This window comes from Ostrinia nubilalis, chromosome 17, assembly GCF_963855985.1.
Source record: "Ostrinia nubilalis chromosome 17, ilOstNubi1.1, whole genome shotgun sequence".
Classification (NCBI taxonomy): Eukaryota; Metazoa; Arthropoda; class Insecta; order Lepidoptera; family Crambidae; genus Ostrinia; species Ostrinia nubilalis.
This window is the reverse complement of record NC_087104.1, coordinates 9,550,849-9,572,147: the sequence shown is the minus strand read 5'-3', so window position 1 is coordinate 9,572,147 and position 21,299 is coordinate 9,550,849. Positions and strand designations below refer to the sequence as shown.

Below are 21,299 nucleotides of genomic sequence, written 5' to 3'. Positions count from 1 at the left end.
CGTCCTTGTGGGGATTTTCGCGCTTTAAATGCCAGGACGGTGCCTGATCGATATCCTGTGAGGCACATTGCTGATTTTGCTAACACGCTATCAGGATCTACTATATTTTCAACTATAGACCTGGTGAAAGCGTACCAGCAAATTCCAGTGAACGAGGCAGATATTTGCAAGACGGCCATAACCACTCCTTTTGGGTTATTCGAGTTTCCTTTCATGACCTTTGGTTTGCGTAATGCTGGACAAACGTTTCAGCGTTTTATTGACGAGGTCGTGAAAGGACTCGATTTTTGCTTCCCTTATGTTGATGACATCCTTGTGTACTCCAAGGATGCAGTCCAGCATGCGCAGCATCTTCGTACCCTGTTTCGTCGTCTTGTTGATTATGGTGTGGTTATCAACACGTCTAAATGTGTGTTTGGTGCGCCTGAGGTAACCTTTCTAGGTTATCAGGTGTCCAAAGAAGGTATTCGCCCTCCATTAAAACGTATTGAGGCCTTAAGAGATTATCCTTTGCCATTGACGGTACAAGGTCTTCGTCGTTTCTTGGGCATGATAAATTTTTACCGCCGTTTCATTCCACAAGCTGCTGCATTTCAAGCTCCTCTGATTAATGTTCTAGCTAATACCAAACTTAAGGGCGCTAACCCCGTTCCTTGGACACTGGAACTCAAACTAGCCTTTGAGAAATGCAAAGAACATCTGCAGAACGCAACATTGCTTGTGTATCCGGTTTGCAATGCTCGTTTAGGCCTGTTTACTGATGCGTCATCTGTACAGGTGGGAGCTTGTCTCCAACAACAGGTTCACGGTACGTGGCAGCCTTTAGCTTTCTTTAGCAAAAAGCTCACTGCCCGACAAAGTGAGTGGCCGGCCTATTATAGAGAATTGCTAGCTGTTTATGAAGCGGTTCAACACTTTCGACACGTGTTAGAAACGCAACACGTAACAATTTACACAGACCATAAGCCACTCATCTACGCATTTGCACAGCGGCGTGAAAAGTTACCCCCTGTGCAATTAAACCAACTGTCCTTCATTTCACAGTTCACAACTGATGTTGTGCATGTGAAAGGGGAGGAAAACGTAGTGGCTGATGCTTTGTCGCGTGTAGATGCCGTTAATTTGGAAAGTGATTACGTGGCATTAGCCAAGGCTCAATCTGTTGACGAAGAGCTTCCGGAACTTGAAGCGAATTCTTCACTGAAGCTTGAAAAAGTGAATATTCCTGGCGCTGATGTTCCGATTATATGCGATACTTCAATTGGGAAGCCTAGGCCTTATTTGCCACCTGACTTTCGTAAGGCGCGTTTTTTGATGCTTCATGGTTTAAGTCATCCTGGCGTAAGGGCATCTACACGTCTGATGGCTGAACGTTACGTGTGGCCTGGTATGAAGAAGGACTGTCGGAATTGGGCTCGTTCCTGCATCAAGTGTCAACGTAGCAAGATTAGCAGACATACCCGAACACCTGTTGGCGACTTTGATCTTCCTTCCGGCCGGTTCAAGCATATCCACGTTGACATTATTGGCCCACTTCCACCTAGCAAAGGGTTCCAGTACTGCCTTACTGCCGTTGATCGATTTACGCGCTGGCCGGAGGCCTGGCCCATCAGTAACATAACGGCCGAGGTAGTTGCTGAAACTCTTACTAGGGAGTGGATTGCTCGTTTCGGTGTTCCGTCTGTCGTAACAACTGACCAGGGGAGGCAGTTTGAGTCTGCTCTCTTCCAAGATTTGATGCGGTTTTGCTCAGCAGATCGAATACGCACTACTAGTTACCACCCCTGTGCTAATGGCCTAGTTGAGAGAATGCATCGACAGCTAAAGTCAGCTCTCATGTGTCACGGCGATTCCTGGTGCAATAGCCTTCCAGTTGTTTTATTAGGTATGCGTTCTGCGTTGAAAGAGGACTTACAGACTTCTGCGGCAGAATTGGTGTATGGGGAACCACTGCGTTTACCAGGAGAGTTTGTTTCGCATGCCAAGACTGATCGTGTTGAAGATATTAAATCTTATGTCGCACAATTGCGGAAATATGTGGCTGATCTGAAACCTTGCTCACCTGTACGTCACGGTCAACCGAAGACATTTGTATCACAAGATCTGGCAACGACTAGCCATGTGTTCCTTAGGGATGATATTCCAAACAGACCTGCTTTGAAATGCCCATATTCTGGTCCGCATAAGGTACTTAAAAGGGGTGATAAAACGATAAGTCTTGATGTCGGCACGAGGAATGTTTCTGTAAGCTTGGATAGGGTTAAGCCCGCTTTCATTGATGTCGATCCATCTGCGATTGCATCATCCACGCGGGTGTCTGTAGCATCTCCATCTTCGTCACCACCGTCATCGCCTCATTCATCACAACCCGCCGCAATTGTGCCTCCTCTACCAATCACGAAGGCTTATACCACTCGGTCAGGCCGTAGGGTGAGGTTTAAAGTCCCCGCAGTTTCATAAGTTTTTTTTTCTTTTTCTTTCTTATGGTGGATCCAAGTTTTTTTAGTTAGTTTTTTTTTGCCGTGGGCTATCTTTCTTCATGTTTAAAATAAAATCATTAACGTTTAAATTAAATTAAAGACTTCGGGCTAAATTTTAAATAGTGACTCGAATGTAATGTAATTTTAATGAATCTTGACGGATGAGCACGTGATTATTACTGTTAATTAAATTCATACACTGGAAATGGAATCGAAAATTCCATTAAATATTTACCTTTCCACAGTTGATGTACTCGACGGCCGTTTCTCGAAAGAAGAAATAAACGAAGTTGCCGTGTACCAGGGAATTTACGAAATCAGGAGCTGGAAAATAAATATTTTCATTATTATGTATTTTATGTTACAGGCTTTTTATGAAATTAATGATAGTTGAACTGGCGATATGACTCATGTATTAATAAATAAAAGTGTATTTTTCTTTTTCATGTTTAACAGCTTCAATACGCATTCACGCAATTTTTCATAAATTGAGTTTTTGTTTTGTGTAGTAAGTGGGTACTTTTTTAAGACATTAAGTTGCGTAGAAAAAGAAAATCTAATAAAAAAGTACTCGTACTTTTAATACAGAAATACACCATGTGCCTATAAAGTTCGTTAACCCCTAGAAGCCAATTACCTTCCCATTAGCAAAGCGTAACTCAATAAGCGTCAAGCTGATTACCGAATCACCGTAATCACGCAGTATATCGGTGTCGGGTCTGATAAGCAGGCTGTTTATTAATAGCACGAGCAAGTTTAGGGTTGACGTAGATGTGTAGTTTGATTTAGTTCTAGAAATATTTGGTAGCGAAAACTTGGAATGATTAGGAAATTGCGCGGAGATAGATGGGTTAATCTAATCTTAGTTTTTTTTGTTTATTTTATTTATTATTTATTAGTTTCAAAAACAAAAACCCTAATTGTTTTGTACGCAAAGTAGGATAAATATTTTTTGCAATGAATACTTAACGATTAAGTAAGAGTACAAATAAAACTTTTGCGTCTTCTTCTACCCTTCTAATCTCCTTAGCAATTTGCACAGACATACCGTAACCCTATCGCTGCCGATAACTCTAATACGATCCTAATCCGATTCCCCAATTGTTGACGCGTCAGCCGTCACTCGTGACAGCGAGCTCCAAGCGCGTTCCAAATTCAATTAAATTGACGGATGTATGTTTGACAGCGCTCGGAACAATCGACAGTGACGGGTAAACAACGATAGTAGTTAGGGTGGCCAGACGTTGACAGGTCCATTGTACCTGGCATGGCAAACGGAGCTAGAGACCAATGATATCCCTATATCGGGTTCTCTTGGTGTTTGACAATTAGGTGGTGTCGGTTTCTGGTGATTAGTGTCAGTTACATGATTAGCTGCATTACGAAGTAATTAGTAGTGGGCACGATTTAATTTGAATTTTACTCGTAAATAAATAAAATAAGAGGAGTTTGTAGAGACAATATTGATGATAGTAGAAACAATTCGACACACATACATCACACTAAGCGACGTTGTTACTTTTTCAATGTGTAAAATAGAGCAATTGTTTCAGAACTTCCACGGAAAAATAGGTGTGTAATAAGTTTCACTTGTGTATCTGTTTATAATAATATCTCTTGGAATAATCAGTAATGGTCACTCTATCGGATGTGTAAATAAACATTACGTGATGTTACATTAAATGGTTTAATTATGTACATAATATGCAGATTAAGGCAGATATCAATATTGTATTGGTACCTTAATAGGATGCAAATGTGTCGTGATTACGGTAACCTGATTCGTTATAACATTTTGTTAGGATTATGATGTGTAACATTTATTGTAATAATGTTTGCTGTTAATTTCCTTAGACCTATTTATAACTTATTGTTATTCTCCTAATACCAATACAATCAGTCAATATTTGGACGTATGCCTAAGCAAATACGGTTTTAATTTAGAAAGTTGAGTTACAAGCAACAACCCTTCACTGCAAGACTTAGTTTTACAGCTTTATCTATATCGCTTTGTTATGGTGATTTCGCACCGATGTGTCACGCTATGGGACAATGTTACGACCGCTTTCATTCAGTTCAAGCATGTGATAATGTCCAATGGCTCCATCTATATGCAAATAAACGTTGTGTTTGATTAATAACGGCCCTTTGTATATTATGTAGGACAAAGCCGCTTAGTGACCTGACGCGTCATAGAATTTGCAGTATTAGAAATGATAACTGTAACTTATTTTAATTTTCTCGTTCTATAATATGCATTTAACAGGTAACTGACTTTTCCTACTATAGCTTAATCAAGTAGGTACACGCCAGAATAAGTACGGTTATTGCGATATTAAAAGTGACTGTGACAAGATTAGAACTTAAGACTTACCATTTAGCGTCATGGAGTCGTATGGTTCTGTTTGTAACGGCTCTCTATAAATGATGGGTTCCATGCCACTGAAGTCTGCTACTGTCCCTGAGTATAGTTCTCCATCTGAAAGAAAATAAAAAATAACTTTAATAACATAAGAATAAATCATGACGATGAACGTCAACTTTTGCACTATGAGCAGTGAGGGGTTAAAATTCTTTTGGTGTAAACTTTTAGAAAAGCGTTTAGCCGAATTAACCAATAAGTAAGTGTTCGGTAGCAGGCATGAATGAGTGTAGAAGATGGCAAGAGAAATAAAACACCACATCCTTACTGAAATTCAGGGAGAGCCCAATTTTTATCATTATTTGAACAAACTTTATACTTTGTCTAATTTTAACGAAGCCAATAAGAAAACAACTCTTGTTTTCTAACACGAGTGAACTTCATTTGCAGCAAATAAACCTTCTCTATTAGTTTGGAAGTTGATTCCAAAATTAACCATATTAAGTACTTCGCCCTTTGTAGTTCGGGTCGATAACTCAATGGGGCGATCACTAACACTGCGTAACATGCCATTGGTGTACGTGACCAGACTGCGTGCATTCGGTTGAATTAATTACCGAACTGGGCCTAATGATGGAACTGTTCAGTTCCCGGATTTAGGCTGCGCCGATGCCGCAGTGGTTAAATTTAAGGTCGTCAATTTAAGGGTGGAATACGCAACTATCTGATAGAAATAGATAAAAGACTAGGCACTTAGGTACTGGCTAGGCAGGTACTTGACTCATTAAGAAAACCAGAAAAAAATGTTCTTGATAAGCTTACTTGAGTCTTGAGTATTGAAGAGACTCAATTTTCAATACATACTCAAATATTTTTTGCTGAACATCTTACCTACACTACCTGAACATCTTATCAAGGTCGGCCACGCAATTTAGATCTGGTTTATGAACCATTCATCTACCTAGTTGTCTAACTAAATATTTTTTCATCAGTAGAAACTTCATTCTTCCTGATTGGTTGTATCTCTTTTCTCTTTTACACAACGAACACGGGTGAAAACGCGAGCAAAAGCTTGATAAGAATTTTGACGCTTTAATAACTAGGTATACTTTCTTTATAGACCTTAAAAAATTGCCACCAGGTTACGTAGCTTTGTTCCGTCTGATTAACTTCACACGTGCACCGATAATATAATTAACCAGGCTGCATTAGTGAACGGCCGGTGTATGAGCCACGGTCGGTCCCCAGGCGGCACTTAATTGGGCCAGATCAATAGGAGATAACTAACCGTAGCCGCCGCAGTAAGAGCTTGCACATAATATGGGTAAAATGGGTATAGCTCAGATTACTGGGAAGTGGTTTACTTACACTACATTGCAAAGTCGGCAATAAGATATTTAACTGCGCTCAAAGATATTTTTTCAAACAAATAAATCGTTTCATGACTGAGGAGGTGTTTCACGTTACCAGTGCCAGGTTTGGTAAATTTTCTGATGCAAAATATTACTTAATACTTACTAGGAACTGGCTGAAGATCATTGACTAGACATGCTCTACCACGTCATCATAAAAGCTAGTTGGCACTCTAATTATATCGACGGCAGAAAGCGGAAATGTCGTATCTCAAAAATAGGCTAAAATGACTTTTAATTGTATTGTATTAAGAAAAAAAAGCCGCGTCGAATGGTGTATGTATCGTCTTTCTACGATGAAAAAAAAAATAGATACGTCATAGAATTTTTTCCAGTTTTTTTACAATTTACTTGACCAATTGCTGTAACTGGTCAAAAAAACGCAACTTTCGAAAATAAAATAGATACGACCACACTACTAGTATGTTAAACAGTTACAGCACTCTTTTTCTGAGTCGAACATTGATTTTTAAGGAGATACAGCATTTCAGCCGCCCTAAAATCTTACGATGTCGAACATACAGCAAATGAGCCGAACTGACGTGAGTACTTAAAAATAGTTACTGCATTTCAAACGTATCATCTAATAGCGAAAATCTTACTAACATCATTAGAATAGAGTCTTGTTTTGTGTACAGCAAGTAATACGTCACTCTAGCAAAACAAACCCCATCCACCCGCTGCGTCATACGCCATTCTGATCGCGCGGCAGTTGTGCGTTAGCGCCGATAGTGAGAACGCAGAATTGTAAATTCTTAAAATAAATATTATTTTACATTTTTATTTGTTGTTTCGTTTCAGCCGAAAGACGTCCACTGCTGGACAAAGGCCTCCCCCAAGGATTTCCACAAAGACCGGTCCTGCGCCGCTCGCATCCAGGCCACGCATTTTGTCTTGTCCATGTTCATTTTAAGACCCACTTGTTGAGAGGCTCTACTGAGGCCATCGAGCATTGTGTTTAGGTCCTCCACGGTCTCAGCCATGACTACGATATCGTCCGCGAAACGAAGGTGGGTGATATACTCGCCGTTGATATTTATGCCGAATCCGCTCCAGTCCAGAAGCTTGAAAACATCTTCCAGGGCGGTGGTGAACAGTTTCGGAGATATGACATCTCCCTGTCTCACTCCTCGCTGCAACTGGATAAGTTTCGAGTTCTGATCCTGGAGGCGGACCGACATTGTAGCGTTTTCGTACAAGCCCTTCAGCACTTCGATGTATCTATAGTCAATTTGGCACCGTTGGAGAGACTGTAGCACTGCCCAGGTCAGTCGAAGGCTTTTTCATAGTCCACAAACGCCTAAGTGGCTGATTATAATCTGCCGTAGCGTATGTATGTGGTATATGGTACTAAAGCCTTTTCGGAAACCGGCTTGTTCGGGAGGCTGGAAGTCGTCGAGCCTGCGTGCGAGACGATTCGTGATGACTCTCGAAAACAGCTTGTAGACATGGCTCAGAAGTGAGATAGGTCTATAAATTTTTCAACAAGGTTTTGTCGCCTTTTTTGAAGAAAAGTTTCACCACACTTCTGTGCCATGCCGTAGGCGTTTTTCCCTCAAGTATGACGGAATCGAACAGCCTCTGAAGAGCCTTTAGTACCGGCGTTCCACCTGCTTTCAGAAGCTCAGCCGTGATTACATCATCACCCGGTGCCTTGTTGTTTTTCAGCAGTTTGAGAGCCATTCTAATCTCGTACAGACTGACGTCCGGGATATCTTCGGTGTAGTGTCGGGTGAATCTAGCTTTTGGGTCTTCAGCTAGATTTGGGAAGTACACTCGTGTATAATTGTCCGTAGAACTTCTCAACTTCTTTCAATAACTCAGGCCCCGACGAGATGTCTCTGCCATCCTCGGTCTTCAGCTTGGTCAGTTGACTTTGGCCAACAGACAGATCCCTTGCGAACACTTTAGAGCCTTTGTTACGCTCAATTGCCTCTTTAATACGATCTGTATTAAATTGGCGTAGGTCGCGAGTCAAAGACTTGGAGATCTGTCTGTTAAGACGCCGATACTGAGCAGCATCTTTAGAGGACTGCAGAACCAAGTTTCGTCTCTCTTCTATAAGTTTATTGGTGAGGTCAGAGATCTTTTTGGTTTCTTTTGAACGACGCGTTTTAAAGAACTTAGACCCAGTCGTTTGGACAATTTTGGCATTCGAAACGATTTTGCAACTCGAGCTGAAAGCTTTCGGGGTTTTGGAGTTGGATGGGCGCTGGGCGGAGCGTAGACTTCATCAGTCGACGCCTCTCGAGCTTCACAACGGTAAAATGGGACCGGGAGCTATGTATGGCTCTGGAAATATCCTCATATACATATAGTCTCCACTTCGTCGTCGGGGTGTTCCGTGGTCGGTGCGTATACCTGTATGACCTTCAGCGAATACCGTTTGGTGATTCTGAGTATAAGGTACGCTACCCTCGCCGAAACACTCTCGATCTGGACCACGTTGTTGACAAGGGACTTGTGGACGATAAACCCGACACCACCCTGGGACTGTTGGTCGCCCTCCCGGAAATAGAGCAGGTTTCCGGATTTCAGGATTATGGTGTCCTCCCCCTCTCTTCGGACTTCGCATAATCCTACGATATCCCACCGCAACCTGCTCAGTTCTTCCTCGAATTCGGTGAGCCTCACGTCAGGCCGCAGCGTGCGAGTGTTAAATGTTGCCAGGGCCAGAGGTCGTCGGGGTTGGTAGCCTGTCGGTACCCGGTGATTTTTAGCACCTCTCGCCCCAACGTTACCGTGACCGCTACCGTGGCCCGGGATAGTAGGGCCGCCGGGGACTAGGGACCGTGTTTTTTTGTGTCTCTTCATGAGGGGATTTTGCCTTAATCGCCACGCTTGGCAGGCGGGTTAGCGATCGCAGTTTTTTTTTGTGAGGTTTCGCACGCAGACGCTGCTGCCCGTCCGGTGCTGCAGGGATTTTGTCGCCTATTACGACACGCCTCCTGTTGGCGGTGGGGAAGAGTATTCTTTATGGCCGTCCCCCCCACACGGCACTTGTTGTTTACGTGTTTAAAAATAATAAATGGCAAACCTCAGGACAAAGTATAAGTAAGTGATTGTTGCAAGCAATAAAGAGAAAGTATAGCAGACTGATTTATGTAACTAATGAACAAAGAAGGAAAAGTAACATGATGATTATTTTTATTTAGTTTAAAAACTAATACTGAATTTAGCAGATTGATTGTTGAAACTAATGAAGAAGAAAAACTATGGCAGGCTGATTGTTAAACTTTTAAAGAGAAAGTGTATGCTTCTTAAAATTAATGAAGAAGAGAGATAAACTAATAAAGAAGAATATTTTTGTCGGACTGATTATTATAATTAAAAAACAGACTGATTTTTTTGTGCCATTACATTCTTAAAATTTAAATAAAACAGTTAAGAAAAAGATACAGTATTTTATTGTTTTCACATCTCTGACTCTTATTGTAGATAAAACATTTCAAATGTAGAAAGTTATTTCATTATAAGGTCCATACAGCTAAATAGCCCTGTACAGTTTATCGTTTCTTTGAGATACAGCAGATCCGCTGCCTGGGAATTGAAGTCAACTTAAATAAGCCATACATTTTACCTTCCTGTTACAACATTTCTGCAGCTCGATATTAAAAAATCAATTGCTGTAACTAGTCAAAAGTCAATGAAGTAGTAACTCTAGATTATTCCAATCACCTTTATTAAATAAAGTTTAATTAGTAGACAAAACATGTAAAATTTCAGCTTTCTAACTTTCTTAATTTAAGATTTATGAATTTTTGAAATAGTTTTTTTGCTCTGGTGTAAAATCGGACTTTTTGAGATACGACAAAATCGCTTTCTGCCGTCGATATGTTTCTTTGACTGCAGCAGTGCCCACTTTTCAGCGCCTAGTCCCGTTAACGCCTCATGGTAAGCTAAATATGCTTGTGCCGCGTTCCTCGGATCCGACCTGACATCGCTTGGGCTATAGTCGCTTAATTTGTGCCTTAGTCACATACACATTATGGTACATACTAATAATGGCAATATGAGTAGCAATTAAGCGTATCACTATTTAGTGAATGGTCAGGTTATGCCGCCGGCACTGCCGCGCCCCCAGGCGGCACTTAATTGGGCCAGATCAATAGGAGATAACTAACCGTGTCCGCCCGCAGTACTCGCCACTATCCGGTAATGGATTTTGTTTGAGTTAGTTTTAATGGTCAACGGTGATGTCACTGTAATACAAATTCAATTTTTGAATTTTGATTAAGAAGTTTTTTTTTAAGTTTTTTTTTCTTTCCTGCCAGGAAATTGTAAAGAAATCGCTTGTAAGTGTGAGTTACTAAAATTGACTATTGTTAGCTAGATTGATATCTTTCTGTATCATATTAAGGTTCTTTTGTAAAATAATTATGCGGGGAGTGAGCCCGGACCTGAAGGCCTGAAATACAGGGTGGCCCTAGTTTAGACTCCAGATCGCACACTCATTACTTTGATGTACCAGAATGAGTGTCTGATAAACTAAACAATTATTTATTATTATTTATTTATTTACGTTGGTCTCGATACCTATTCATTTTCCTATTTAAAGCCAGCTTTTAGTTTCCATAAGATTATAAAGTAGCATCCCACCAAAACATTTTCATGTAAGATTTTGCTAAGATCAAGCTCGCACTGTCACTGTCAAAAAGATGTCAGATCTCATGTAGAGCCAAGCTTCTAACTCTACAAAGCCTAACACTTCTAATTCTACACCTCGAAATATGTGGCTGTTTCTAAAATACATTGAAACCAATAATCTACTTTGGTAAAACTTAACATAGTGTTAATATTCAATTAGCACTACGTTTTATCTTATGTGAAAAGCATTAAAGACACTTCCCTTCGGAGATCCATAGTGAATCCTCTACGCACGTGATAAATGAAGGGAACGCAAGGGCCGATGCGTTAATGCAAAGAAAATTGCACAAAGGGCTCGGTGATGGTAATTGATGCACTGGACCAGTGGTGGGGTGGAGTCGATAGTTTGCGTACCGAATTATCGATATTTTTAATAGGTAAAGTTGTAGAGTAAAAAAATTTAAAAAATATGTTACGAGTAGTTCTTATGTCTGAACCTTACCTAATAGAAATGGAACATTTCGTATTTGACAAAATATTTATTTACTACTTCCAGGACGTGCGAACATGAGTAGGTAAACATCACATCAGAAAGAAAAGTAGGTACCTGATGCACTGCTTGCTGTAATCTTGGGTTATACATTTTGCTAAACATTTTTATTTAAAATAAATGTAAATGTATCATATTATAGTAAATGTGTTTTTTTATATTCTGAAACCCAGCTAGATTTTTAAGCCTTTTAGATTTTATGTTATAGCCATTATCTAATGATACTTATAATAAATCTATAGAGGGGTCAATTCTGTACATGAAATATATTTTCAAAATAACTATCAGGGGGTGATTAGTGATCGATACTGATGCCAAAAATGCAATCAGTAAAATTTTTGTCTGTCTGTCTGTCCGTCTGTATGTTCCTTATAGAAACAAAAACTACTTGACGGATTTTAACGAAATTTGGTACAATTATTCTTCGTACTCCTGGGCAGGTTATAGGATACTTAGGAATTCCCACGGGAACGGGAATTAGCGGGAAAATCCTTTTGTATGAAAAATCTAAACCGCTTAAGTTAGACACTTGAAAAGACAATGCCGGAAATTGGCGTCTTTTTTTTTTCGCGCGGCCATCGACCAAATCTAGTATGAAAATCATCAAACTTCTAATGCTTGTAACTCAGTTCAGACTGAGTTTAGAGGTATACATGTCATAGTAAGTTTGGTTTATTACACTATTTTGTAATCAAAAAACAAAGTTTGGTTGATGGCCGCGCGAAAAAAAAAAGACGCCACTTTCCATACTAAATCTGGCATTGCCATTTGGCATGCAGGTACCTTAGTAAACTTAAAGCTTAGTTACAACAAGATATTGCAAAATTCCCAAAGGAACGGGAATTAGCGGGAAAATCTTTTTGTATGAAAAATCTAAACCGCTTAAGTAAGACGCTTGAAATTTGGCATGCAGGTATCTTAGTAAACTTGAAGCTTAGTTACAACAGGATATTGCAAAATTACCACGGGAACGAGAGTTAGCGGGAAAAAACATTTGTATGAAAAAATCTAAACCGCGTAAGATAGATGAAGGGGGTAAAACGGGATCCACGCGTACGAAGTCGCGGGCGGCCGCTAGTCGATAATAAAGTTACAACACTAACTGACACTGTATTTGGGGACGCTCTCGAGGCTTGAAGATAGAGGTTTTTCGTAATATGGATCCATTAGGTGGATGCAATTTACTTAATGAAACTCAAATATTTAACGGCGTTCGAATGAGCGGCTGTGCTTAGCCCTGTTTTGCTTAGACAATTTGTTTCCGAAACGTTTTTTGTTACACAAATGTTACGGGTTCAGTAGGAAAATGTAAATTTTTAATTATCTTAAAAAAATATTACATTTTTCGACAAATTTTGTTCTTGTGAAAAATAAGATATTGCGACATTTCTTTTTTTCTACGAGACCTAAGCTTGTAAATTTTTATTAAAATATGTAATGTTTTTTTCGTTAAAATTATCCTAATTAATGAAGTTTAAGATACATTTTTTTATTTAAAAATTTGCTAGAGATTTTTTTTTGTAACTAATTGTTTGTAGTTTTTTTCGTAGATAAAGTATAATTTAATCTGAGCAGCGTAGACACTGGTTAAAGTCTGACCTAAGTCCAATTTTCAGCCAGCAATTTGCTGGTGCATCGCCCGATGAAATCGTTAGGGCGCCACCAAATTAGCTCTCAATGCCGCGTGCGTTGACAGAAGACGCCAATTATAGGTGCAGTTACCCTAACAGGGTGCGTACACTTATAAACTGAAATCTAAAATTTATTTACTAGAACTTTGGGTCTGGATTTAGAAGTTATTTATTATTTTTCGCATTCGATATGCTCAATATACTCGATATTATTATCGAAAAAACTCAGAAAAGTAGAGCGCGAAGCCGAGAAGTTTTAGTTTAGAAGAAGCATTAAAATTTGAATAACAAATATTTATTTTTACATGCAAGAACATGATATACTCGTAGGTACCCTTTCTATTTGGCGTAAACTTAGCATTAAAAGTATTTGTTTTCTTATTAGTGCATTTTCTCCACACACGTTGAAAGGTTGAAAAACTAATTTTCTCTTTTCCCTTTGCTTTGATGGAATCGCACCCTTAAATGTCAAATTAACCCCTCACGGTTGCACCGAGCTTGACAAAAGGTGCCAATTATTGGCGCAGCCATCCCAGCTGGGCCCGCATCTAATCCTGATATGGAATTTTGGTTCTAATTTTGGGGATGTTACTATAGTGTCAAGCAGGTACAGGTGGAGAGAGGTCTAATGAAAATTGCGTTTTCCATGTTAAGCTCAAAGACCAAAAACGCTCAGTGAGTGAAAAAACAGTTCATATCACACGTGTTTTAGTCTACATCCATCGCAAAATACGCATTATGGCTCTTTGAAAATACTCACGAGCGACGGCGGCGTGATGTGGCAATGAAGAAAAACCATAACGCGTTCTAAACACTGGAAGACTACTATAAATACCTACGTCTAATATAATTTTTCTTTTTCTGTAAATGTCAGCTGAAGCAATTTGAGGTCACATTTTATGGATTTGTGACCCACAACCCTGTCAGGCTTTGACTCTAAACTAAACACGAATCAGTTCCATAAACTCGTTTAAATTAACACTGCCATCACTGAACATAGTACTGTCTGGGGACCGGTTTAAAAACGCCTTATCCGGGCCCTTGCAGCGAGCAGGCGACAAAAGGTGCCAATTATAGGTGCAGCTACCCCACCTGGGTCGTGCCCCGATAATAGTGTTTCCTTAAATCGATTCGAAGACCCGACGGCGACTATAGGTTAAGTAGTTGCTCTTGGGTCCATGAAATTGGAGATTTCGATATTTGTGACGTGTGATTTGAAAGAGATTTGTGGACTGCAAATGCAAGGGGAGGTAGATCAATGCAAAGGGTTAAAAACCTTTTGCATATAAAATAGAAAACATGAAAATTGTAGAGGAGTTATTAACAAGTCTGTACGGATAAAGACAATAATTATCTTGATTCGAAAAAGAAGGAGCTTAAATCTCTGTTTCATTATCTCTACGATAACGAAGAGATTACAAAATTAAATCTTTCTTAATATCACTGTCTAGCCAAGTCGGCTTACAAAATATTTTCGCCATCGTTTCTAAGACGCCATGTCGATAGACAGACTCCATTCTAAAGTTCGTTTGTTTCCACGCAAAAAGTTCAAACAACCCTGGACGTCCACGCAACGGTGAGCTCACTCCTTACTTTCATATTCCAGAGAAAAAATTAAATGCTTCCTTTTATCCCGGTTCTAAAAAAGGGAATTACGTCTGTTGGTTCGGGATAATCCGCGTACTTCGGGACTTGTTTACAGGAAGGTAATGCAGCTACCGCTGACCTGGAAAGCTAATTCGATGTTTTGCGTTCGGAGAATCGTAGAGGAGGAATCATTTTGAATCGGACAGAAATTAATTAATCTGTTCTACAATGAAAAGCATTTTAGTACAAACAAGCCCATGTGCCCGTTTTTATTACGTAAGTTTTTTGTTAGGTAAGCAAACTGAATTTTTGAAGCTTTCAGTGCCTATTGGACTGTTTCTGAGAAAGCTTGGTGTTATATGGAAAATCAAAATGTGTACTGAAGTACTTTGCTGTAGGTATCTTTTCGGAAAATAAGAGCCCTTGAGGCTTAAAGTTCTAACCTTTTGGGACTTCAAATCACTGGTTCACAGATATTAATAGTGTCTAACTATAGTACCTAGTTTGGCTTTTATTTAACTAACTAGATCCCTCTATCAGATTGCAAAAAATGTTGGCATGATAGTAAATAAGTTACAAATCAACAATCAACAAACTATAGCCTCACAAAAAAACCCGCTCCATTTTCAGCAACGTAAAAGTTGCACGGGCATTGTGAAACGTACCTACATTTACATTCATACGTATTATAATGTGCGTGTATACATAATGGCTGTATAAAACGACGCTCAGCCGCTCTTTTGCAGGCTACAATGACTCTCATTGTGTGCCACTAGACTGTGAAAGTGGGTTCAATCGATATCAAAAAGATTTTCCTTTCCCTAATTTCCCAACAAAAGGGCGAGCAATAGAGTGCCGACGCATATGTGTCCCGAAAAAGGTTTTTGAACAAGTTTTCTATATCTGGCATATAATCCGATTGTGATAAGTTCTATGATAAGTGTTCGTTAATACCTAAGTCATTGTGTAAAAAATGACAGGTAGGTATTATATTTTCATTTTCCCCCGCTGAATACAAAAATATCCATATCACAAAGACATGCTGGCTTATACGACCATTAGAGGTTTATATTTTATTCATAATGACTCTTGTCGGCCGTCTCTGACACCAGCCCGGTCGGTCGTCCTCCAGACGTTCTAATAACGTACGAGTATAATTATTTTATGATAAAATTTTCATTTTACATGTTATTTACGAGAACTCTAGTTGTTTAGAATACGAAATGATTGTTATAACAGCTTATTCAATAAATAAATGATTCTAGCTATAGTTTATTGGGAATATTAACCAAGTCCGAGAATAAACATGTTCCTGGAATTATTAAATACAGAGCTCTTGTATTTAATGATTCCAGGAACAATGTTAGAATATCCACATTTTGTGCAACCTCTGTTCTCTGTATTGCGAACTGTAGTTATTATTACTTATAAGTACTTAGCGTTTAAATATCCATGGTTTTAATTATTGACTAGCTAGCTAGCACTGACTGCGACTTTTTAGCTCTTTCTAATGTTATTTTCGAAATGATGCCCTTTAAATGTTCTATGTTTAAAAATGTTCAGTGTGACCATGGTATCAAATTGCCTATTTTAGGGATGTAATGCCCGTTTTCACCATCAATCCCTAATTTTTAAGTGACCCCTATGTAAACAAAATTCCTGTTATTTGTTACCATAGGAGTCACTCAAAAATTAGGAATTGATGGTGAAAACGGGCATTAGACTAGCATTTATTTAGCTTACAAAGGTATTAACGGGAACAGTGCATGGTACTCTTATGAAAAATAGATAAAGCTTTTTAATTACTTATATATTTTGTGTACGATTAAAGGACGTCGCACAGTTCCACCCGGAAAGGGATCGTAACTGTCGTAACCTTATCAACTCGAGGCGGCCAGTATTCTTTGTATGAAAGGCGATGATAGCTCGCAAAAGGCTATACGGTGTTGATCTCTTTCCGAGTTGATGAGTCTTCACTTTGAGGAGTGTCAGCAAAATCTGTCCTCCTGCAATGGACTACCTAATGCTGCTGATGATGATGAGAAGTAAACTTACCAGCATATACAGCCGTGGAGTTGTGCTCAGGGTCATACGGGCAGACGGCCTGGCCAGACTTCTCCCGCTCCATGTGGTAGGAATCCCGCTGCACGCTGTACTCCCTGCAGAACGGCTTGAAGCTGTTTGTCCCGCAGACCAGCAGCCGTCCCGTTCCGAGGGACACCATCACGCGGATGTAGTTCTGGCAGCTTTCCTGGAAGGAGACAGTGGATTTAGAAATGAGACAAAACACTCTCGATGTACACAGTAATATAGGCCCGTATTCACAATCATTACTATGAAGTCTCACAATGCGCGTTGACGCACAGGGTGACACACGATGAACCAACAACACAGACCTCTATTCAACGGTTTGCGTTCGATTTGTTGCTTCAATTAAGCAAGCATCGTTTGTGAATACGGGTGTTAGTGAGTGAAGCGATGGTATTCATATTTTCTGTTGAAAAGGTTAGCTACGTAGTGCGTTGTACTGAAAGGTGCCATTAGATATTGTTAATGCAGCCTTTAGCTTTATAATGCTGTAAGTTCATGTTTGTATTTTAAATTGACCTTTAGTAGACTGCAGTCAATTAATGAATTGTTGATTGTATTCTAAAATAAATTTTGTTAATGATTTGTTAGTCAATTCTATTTCAATTCTGGTTCTGACAATGGCCGTTATCGAAATTAATCCACAAAGCGGGTGGAATAAGTCAGTTAGCCTTTAACCGCTGGACCATTCGTTTTTTGCGTGAAATCAACTTTGAATATGTTCAAATTACCGCCCCAATACAAATAATTACAGTAGGTTACCTTATTTAATTAGAAATATTAGATTTTTTTACCCTAGTCACCCAGCCCTAAGTTTCCAGTCTCCTGTGCACTTTTACTTCTTTAACTTTTCTTTCTTTTCATCATCACCATCATTTCAGTCACAGAGCGTCCACTGAACATAGATGTCCTGCAATGATTTCTAGATTCGGTAAGTAGCATTCTGTATTTAGCGCTTTTTTTCAAACTTTAATATGTCATCTGTCGACCTACTGGGTGAACGTTCGTTCCACGTTGCGCTTGAAAACGTAAACGTAAACTTGAAAGAAACAAGGCAAAGTATCGCTTCTCTAAATGAGCGTGCATCATAGTACACTCTTTTATTGCAGGTATTATTGATTTATTAATAATTATTGAAATCCTACCTGAAGAATTACATGTCAGTTTGTATGCAGGTAGCGATGCTGCTGTACCCACTCCAATCATGATACTACACACGGATGAGCAACATTTCAGATATAAAGAACGGGATAATTCAGCTGTGAAATTTCTTGAACGCTGCCAAAAGGTAGAGCCAGAAATGTTTTCCGACCATAACTTTTACTGTTTTATTTTACTCAATGTGAACCGGGTATTTTTCTCCTAGTTTGATTTTACGTAAATTTTCAGGACGGTATTTAGATCTTGAATCACCCCCACCCCGATCCGAAATTGTGTCACCGATTCTGGTAAAATTCCAAATCTATACTTACCTACTAATATTATAAAGATGAAGAGCTTTTTACTTTGTTTTCTTGAACGCGCTAATAATCTCAGGAACTACTAGTCCGATTTGATTTTTTTTGTGTTTATCGGGGAAGGTTTGGCTATAACATCACCATACAGCCAATAGGGATGGAGCAGTAAAGATAAATGTTGCAAAAACAGGAAATATTATTCAAACTATTTTCACGCGTACGAAGTCGCGGGCGGTAACTAATAAAGCAAAAAAGCTTTATTCAAATGTAACATTCAATTCAAATGTTTTGATTGGAATAAACAATAGCAGTGAACAAAGCGTACAAAATTTGTTCCAAAATGTCATTAACCGCTCGAACAATACTGCCAAATTCGGTATAGATAAACCATATGAATCGGTAAACCAATAAATTGAACACGTAATCCATTAAGGTTGCATGTCCCAAGTCCCATGTCTCAAGGTGATACGCCGGTTGGGCGGCCCACTACACGGATCATAAGATTGCATTAACATATTAGGCTGGGACTAGTGGAGCGAGAGCGGCTCTAGGCAATGCCAGTAGCATTGATTAATATCGAAGTAGATATGGTAACGCAGCGTGTGACGTCCACCCACAAGGTGGACTGACGACAACATAAAGGTAGCAGGAAGGCACTGGACTCAGGCCGCTACCAACCGGGCAGCATGGAAAGCATTGGGGGAGGCCTATGTTCTGCAGTGGACGTCCTATGGCTGAGATGATGATGATGATGATGAATAAGAAGTAAGTCGACATAACCGGAGCAGTTTATTTAGTTGACGAATTGTGTTTTGAATTGGCGCAGCGAAGTATCCGTAAAACCTATCCAAATCAAAAGCTTGAAGACTAATGTACTATTCACACACACACACACACACACACTTGCATGCATTTACATATCATAATTACAACACTCACTCTTTTGTACCTCAACAAATTGTATTTTGCAAAAAGCGATGTAATTTTGTTTACCGTTTGGTAAGATGCGAGACATTCCCAACACAAGTATCTCCGATTACTTACTGGGAAGCCTCCGCACAAATATTGTATAAAACTTTTTGTCAATAAACAATTTTTAATTTTTTTTAATTTTTTTTTTTTTTTTTTTATTCCTTTTTAAAATAAATGTTACGTCAAAGTCATTGTCCATGGTTTTATAGTTCACTAAGGCGATGCATTCACCCCAAATACACGAGCTGTGTAAAAAACTATCAAATTTCTAATTATAAAATAATGAAATAGTCGTATAAGTCGTAGGAGTGCATTTACTTGCAAGCCTTTATCCATAATCATCTACCTAAACTCCTAGGTCTTAATTCCCCGTAAAATCCATTAAGCGAGCATGTACGTTGCAAGCCTGTGCGTAGCGTTCGTAGAACTTCCATAGATCATAAGGCGGTATTAACATTTCCTGGAACCTGGAAACCATACCCCAATAGTAATCGCCGCAGTGGATTCCATTGGGATTTGGAATTATTACGTGTAGGTATGTGATCTAAGTCTTTGTTCTTGGAAGAATGGATTGGAAAACAATAGTTACCAGGGCATAGAGATAATGAAAAAGAAAAATGGCTGACTTGACAACCATTAACAGAAGAAATGCATAATAAATAAAAAATCCTAATACAAAAAACAAAATGGACAAGATACCAATATAATTGGTAATATCTACCGATATTGATCGGCCAAAAATAAGAATCCCAACTAATATTATAAATGCGAAAGTAACTCTCTAAACAAAAGAGGATCTAACGCCAGCTGGGAAGGTTCACATCTGGCTGCATGTTGGCAGCACTGAAACGGGATCCGAGTCCATCAAGGCTGACACCTTAAAGACGTTAATCCGCCACAATGCAGACGTCCACGGTATATTAAATTGAGATAATAGCGGCACAGAGTAGGTAAAGGAAGAAGGCTCACGAAAAAGGTCACTGAGGGCATTTTCTTGTTTTTTCAAGTTACTGACGCACTTTACAAACATTACTATGAGGTCTCACAGTGCGCGTGGATGCACAGGCACACGAACCAACCACAGAGCTCTATTCAACGCTGTGCGTTCGATTTACAGCTTCATTTAAGCAAGCATCGTTTGTGCATATGGGCGTGAGCGTGACTCAATTAAAATCAGAGTGAGATGTGTAGGTAGATATCCTGTGACTATGGGTGTCAAGGCTAAAAGCATATTTGTTATATCTACATGTATGTAGGCCTTACAAAACTCTATAAAGCCAATACACGTAAACCAATGTTTTCTTACCAGTAGTGGTTCAAGAAAATTAATTAAGTTGGATTAGATTAAGCTTCGTTTGAAACTGTTCTGAGCTACGTAGTTGTAAGGTTGTAACATTTACCATGGACTATTATCATATTAACTTATTGTAATCTGCTCCAAAAACTTTTAGTCAAACGCATTCGATGTCAACTGCGTTAAAAGTGACTTAAAAGTATGACGGATTGTACAGCGCCCCTAGCGGAAACTTTCAAGAATCAAAATCTTCATATATTTTCTTGGTTGCTACGTTTGATGTAAACTCATACTCAGCCTTCTGAACGAAGCGAACTCACTGCCTTTGTCTACATTACGATTATACCGATTAGGGGCGGTTCGCAGCGCCACGTCAACATGTGTTGGAACAATAGCTATTCAATTAGCTTAGTCTAGCTTAAGAAGTTATTGGCTTGTGTCTAAGGATATCAGTTACTTGATGAGTATACAATGGTACATTGTATTTAATTTATTACGCTATCTTAGTTCCAAACAGTGAGATTACACGGTCACAATTTGTGTGGTCAGCCCTAGCTTTAGATACGTTATACAGATAGAAAGCACTTTATGTAGTTGTGATGGATACTATTTTGCTACTACGGGTATAATATAGGAAATTCTTATTTGCTGCGATTTTTCTGACTGGAATGAAAGAGAATAGTCGAGGATCGAGAGACAAGCCTTGACGAGGACTATTTCTAGCAGTAGCTTGGTGATAAAGATTTATTGGACAACCTTGATCAAGACCATTCTGTCAAGCTATAAGCTATAAGTTGCAGACAAAGACAGAGAGTAAAAGAGAGAGAGAGAGAGAGAGAGACTGAGAAAGACAGAGCATCCTTAACTATTTACAATGAC

General features: G+C 39.2%; 1 protein-coding gene across 1 annotated transcript in view; it reads right to left on the bottom strand.

Annotated features, from left to right (window-relative positions):
• The window catches only part of LOC135080028 (semaphorin-1A), a 451,301-nt gene that overhangs the window by 9,790 nt on the left and 420,212 nt on the right, over window positions 1-21,299 (bottom strand). Inside the window, exons 4-6 of the mRNA XM_063974699.1 lie at window positions 16,665-16,860; window positions 4,855-4,959; window positions 2,716-2,804 (exon numbers count right to left, since the gene is read on the bottom strand). Of these exons, the coding sequence (XP_063830769.1) occupies window positions 2,716-2,804; window positions 4,855-4,959; window positions 16,665-16,860 (390 nt within the window). The remainder of the gene's footprint in view (window positions 1-2,715; window positions 2,805-4,854; window positions 4,960-16,664; window positions 16,861-21,299) is intronic.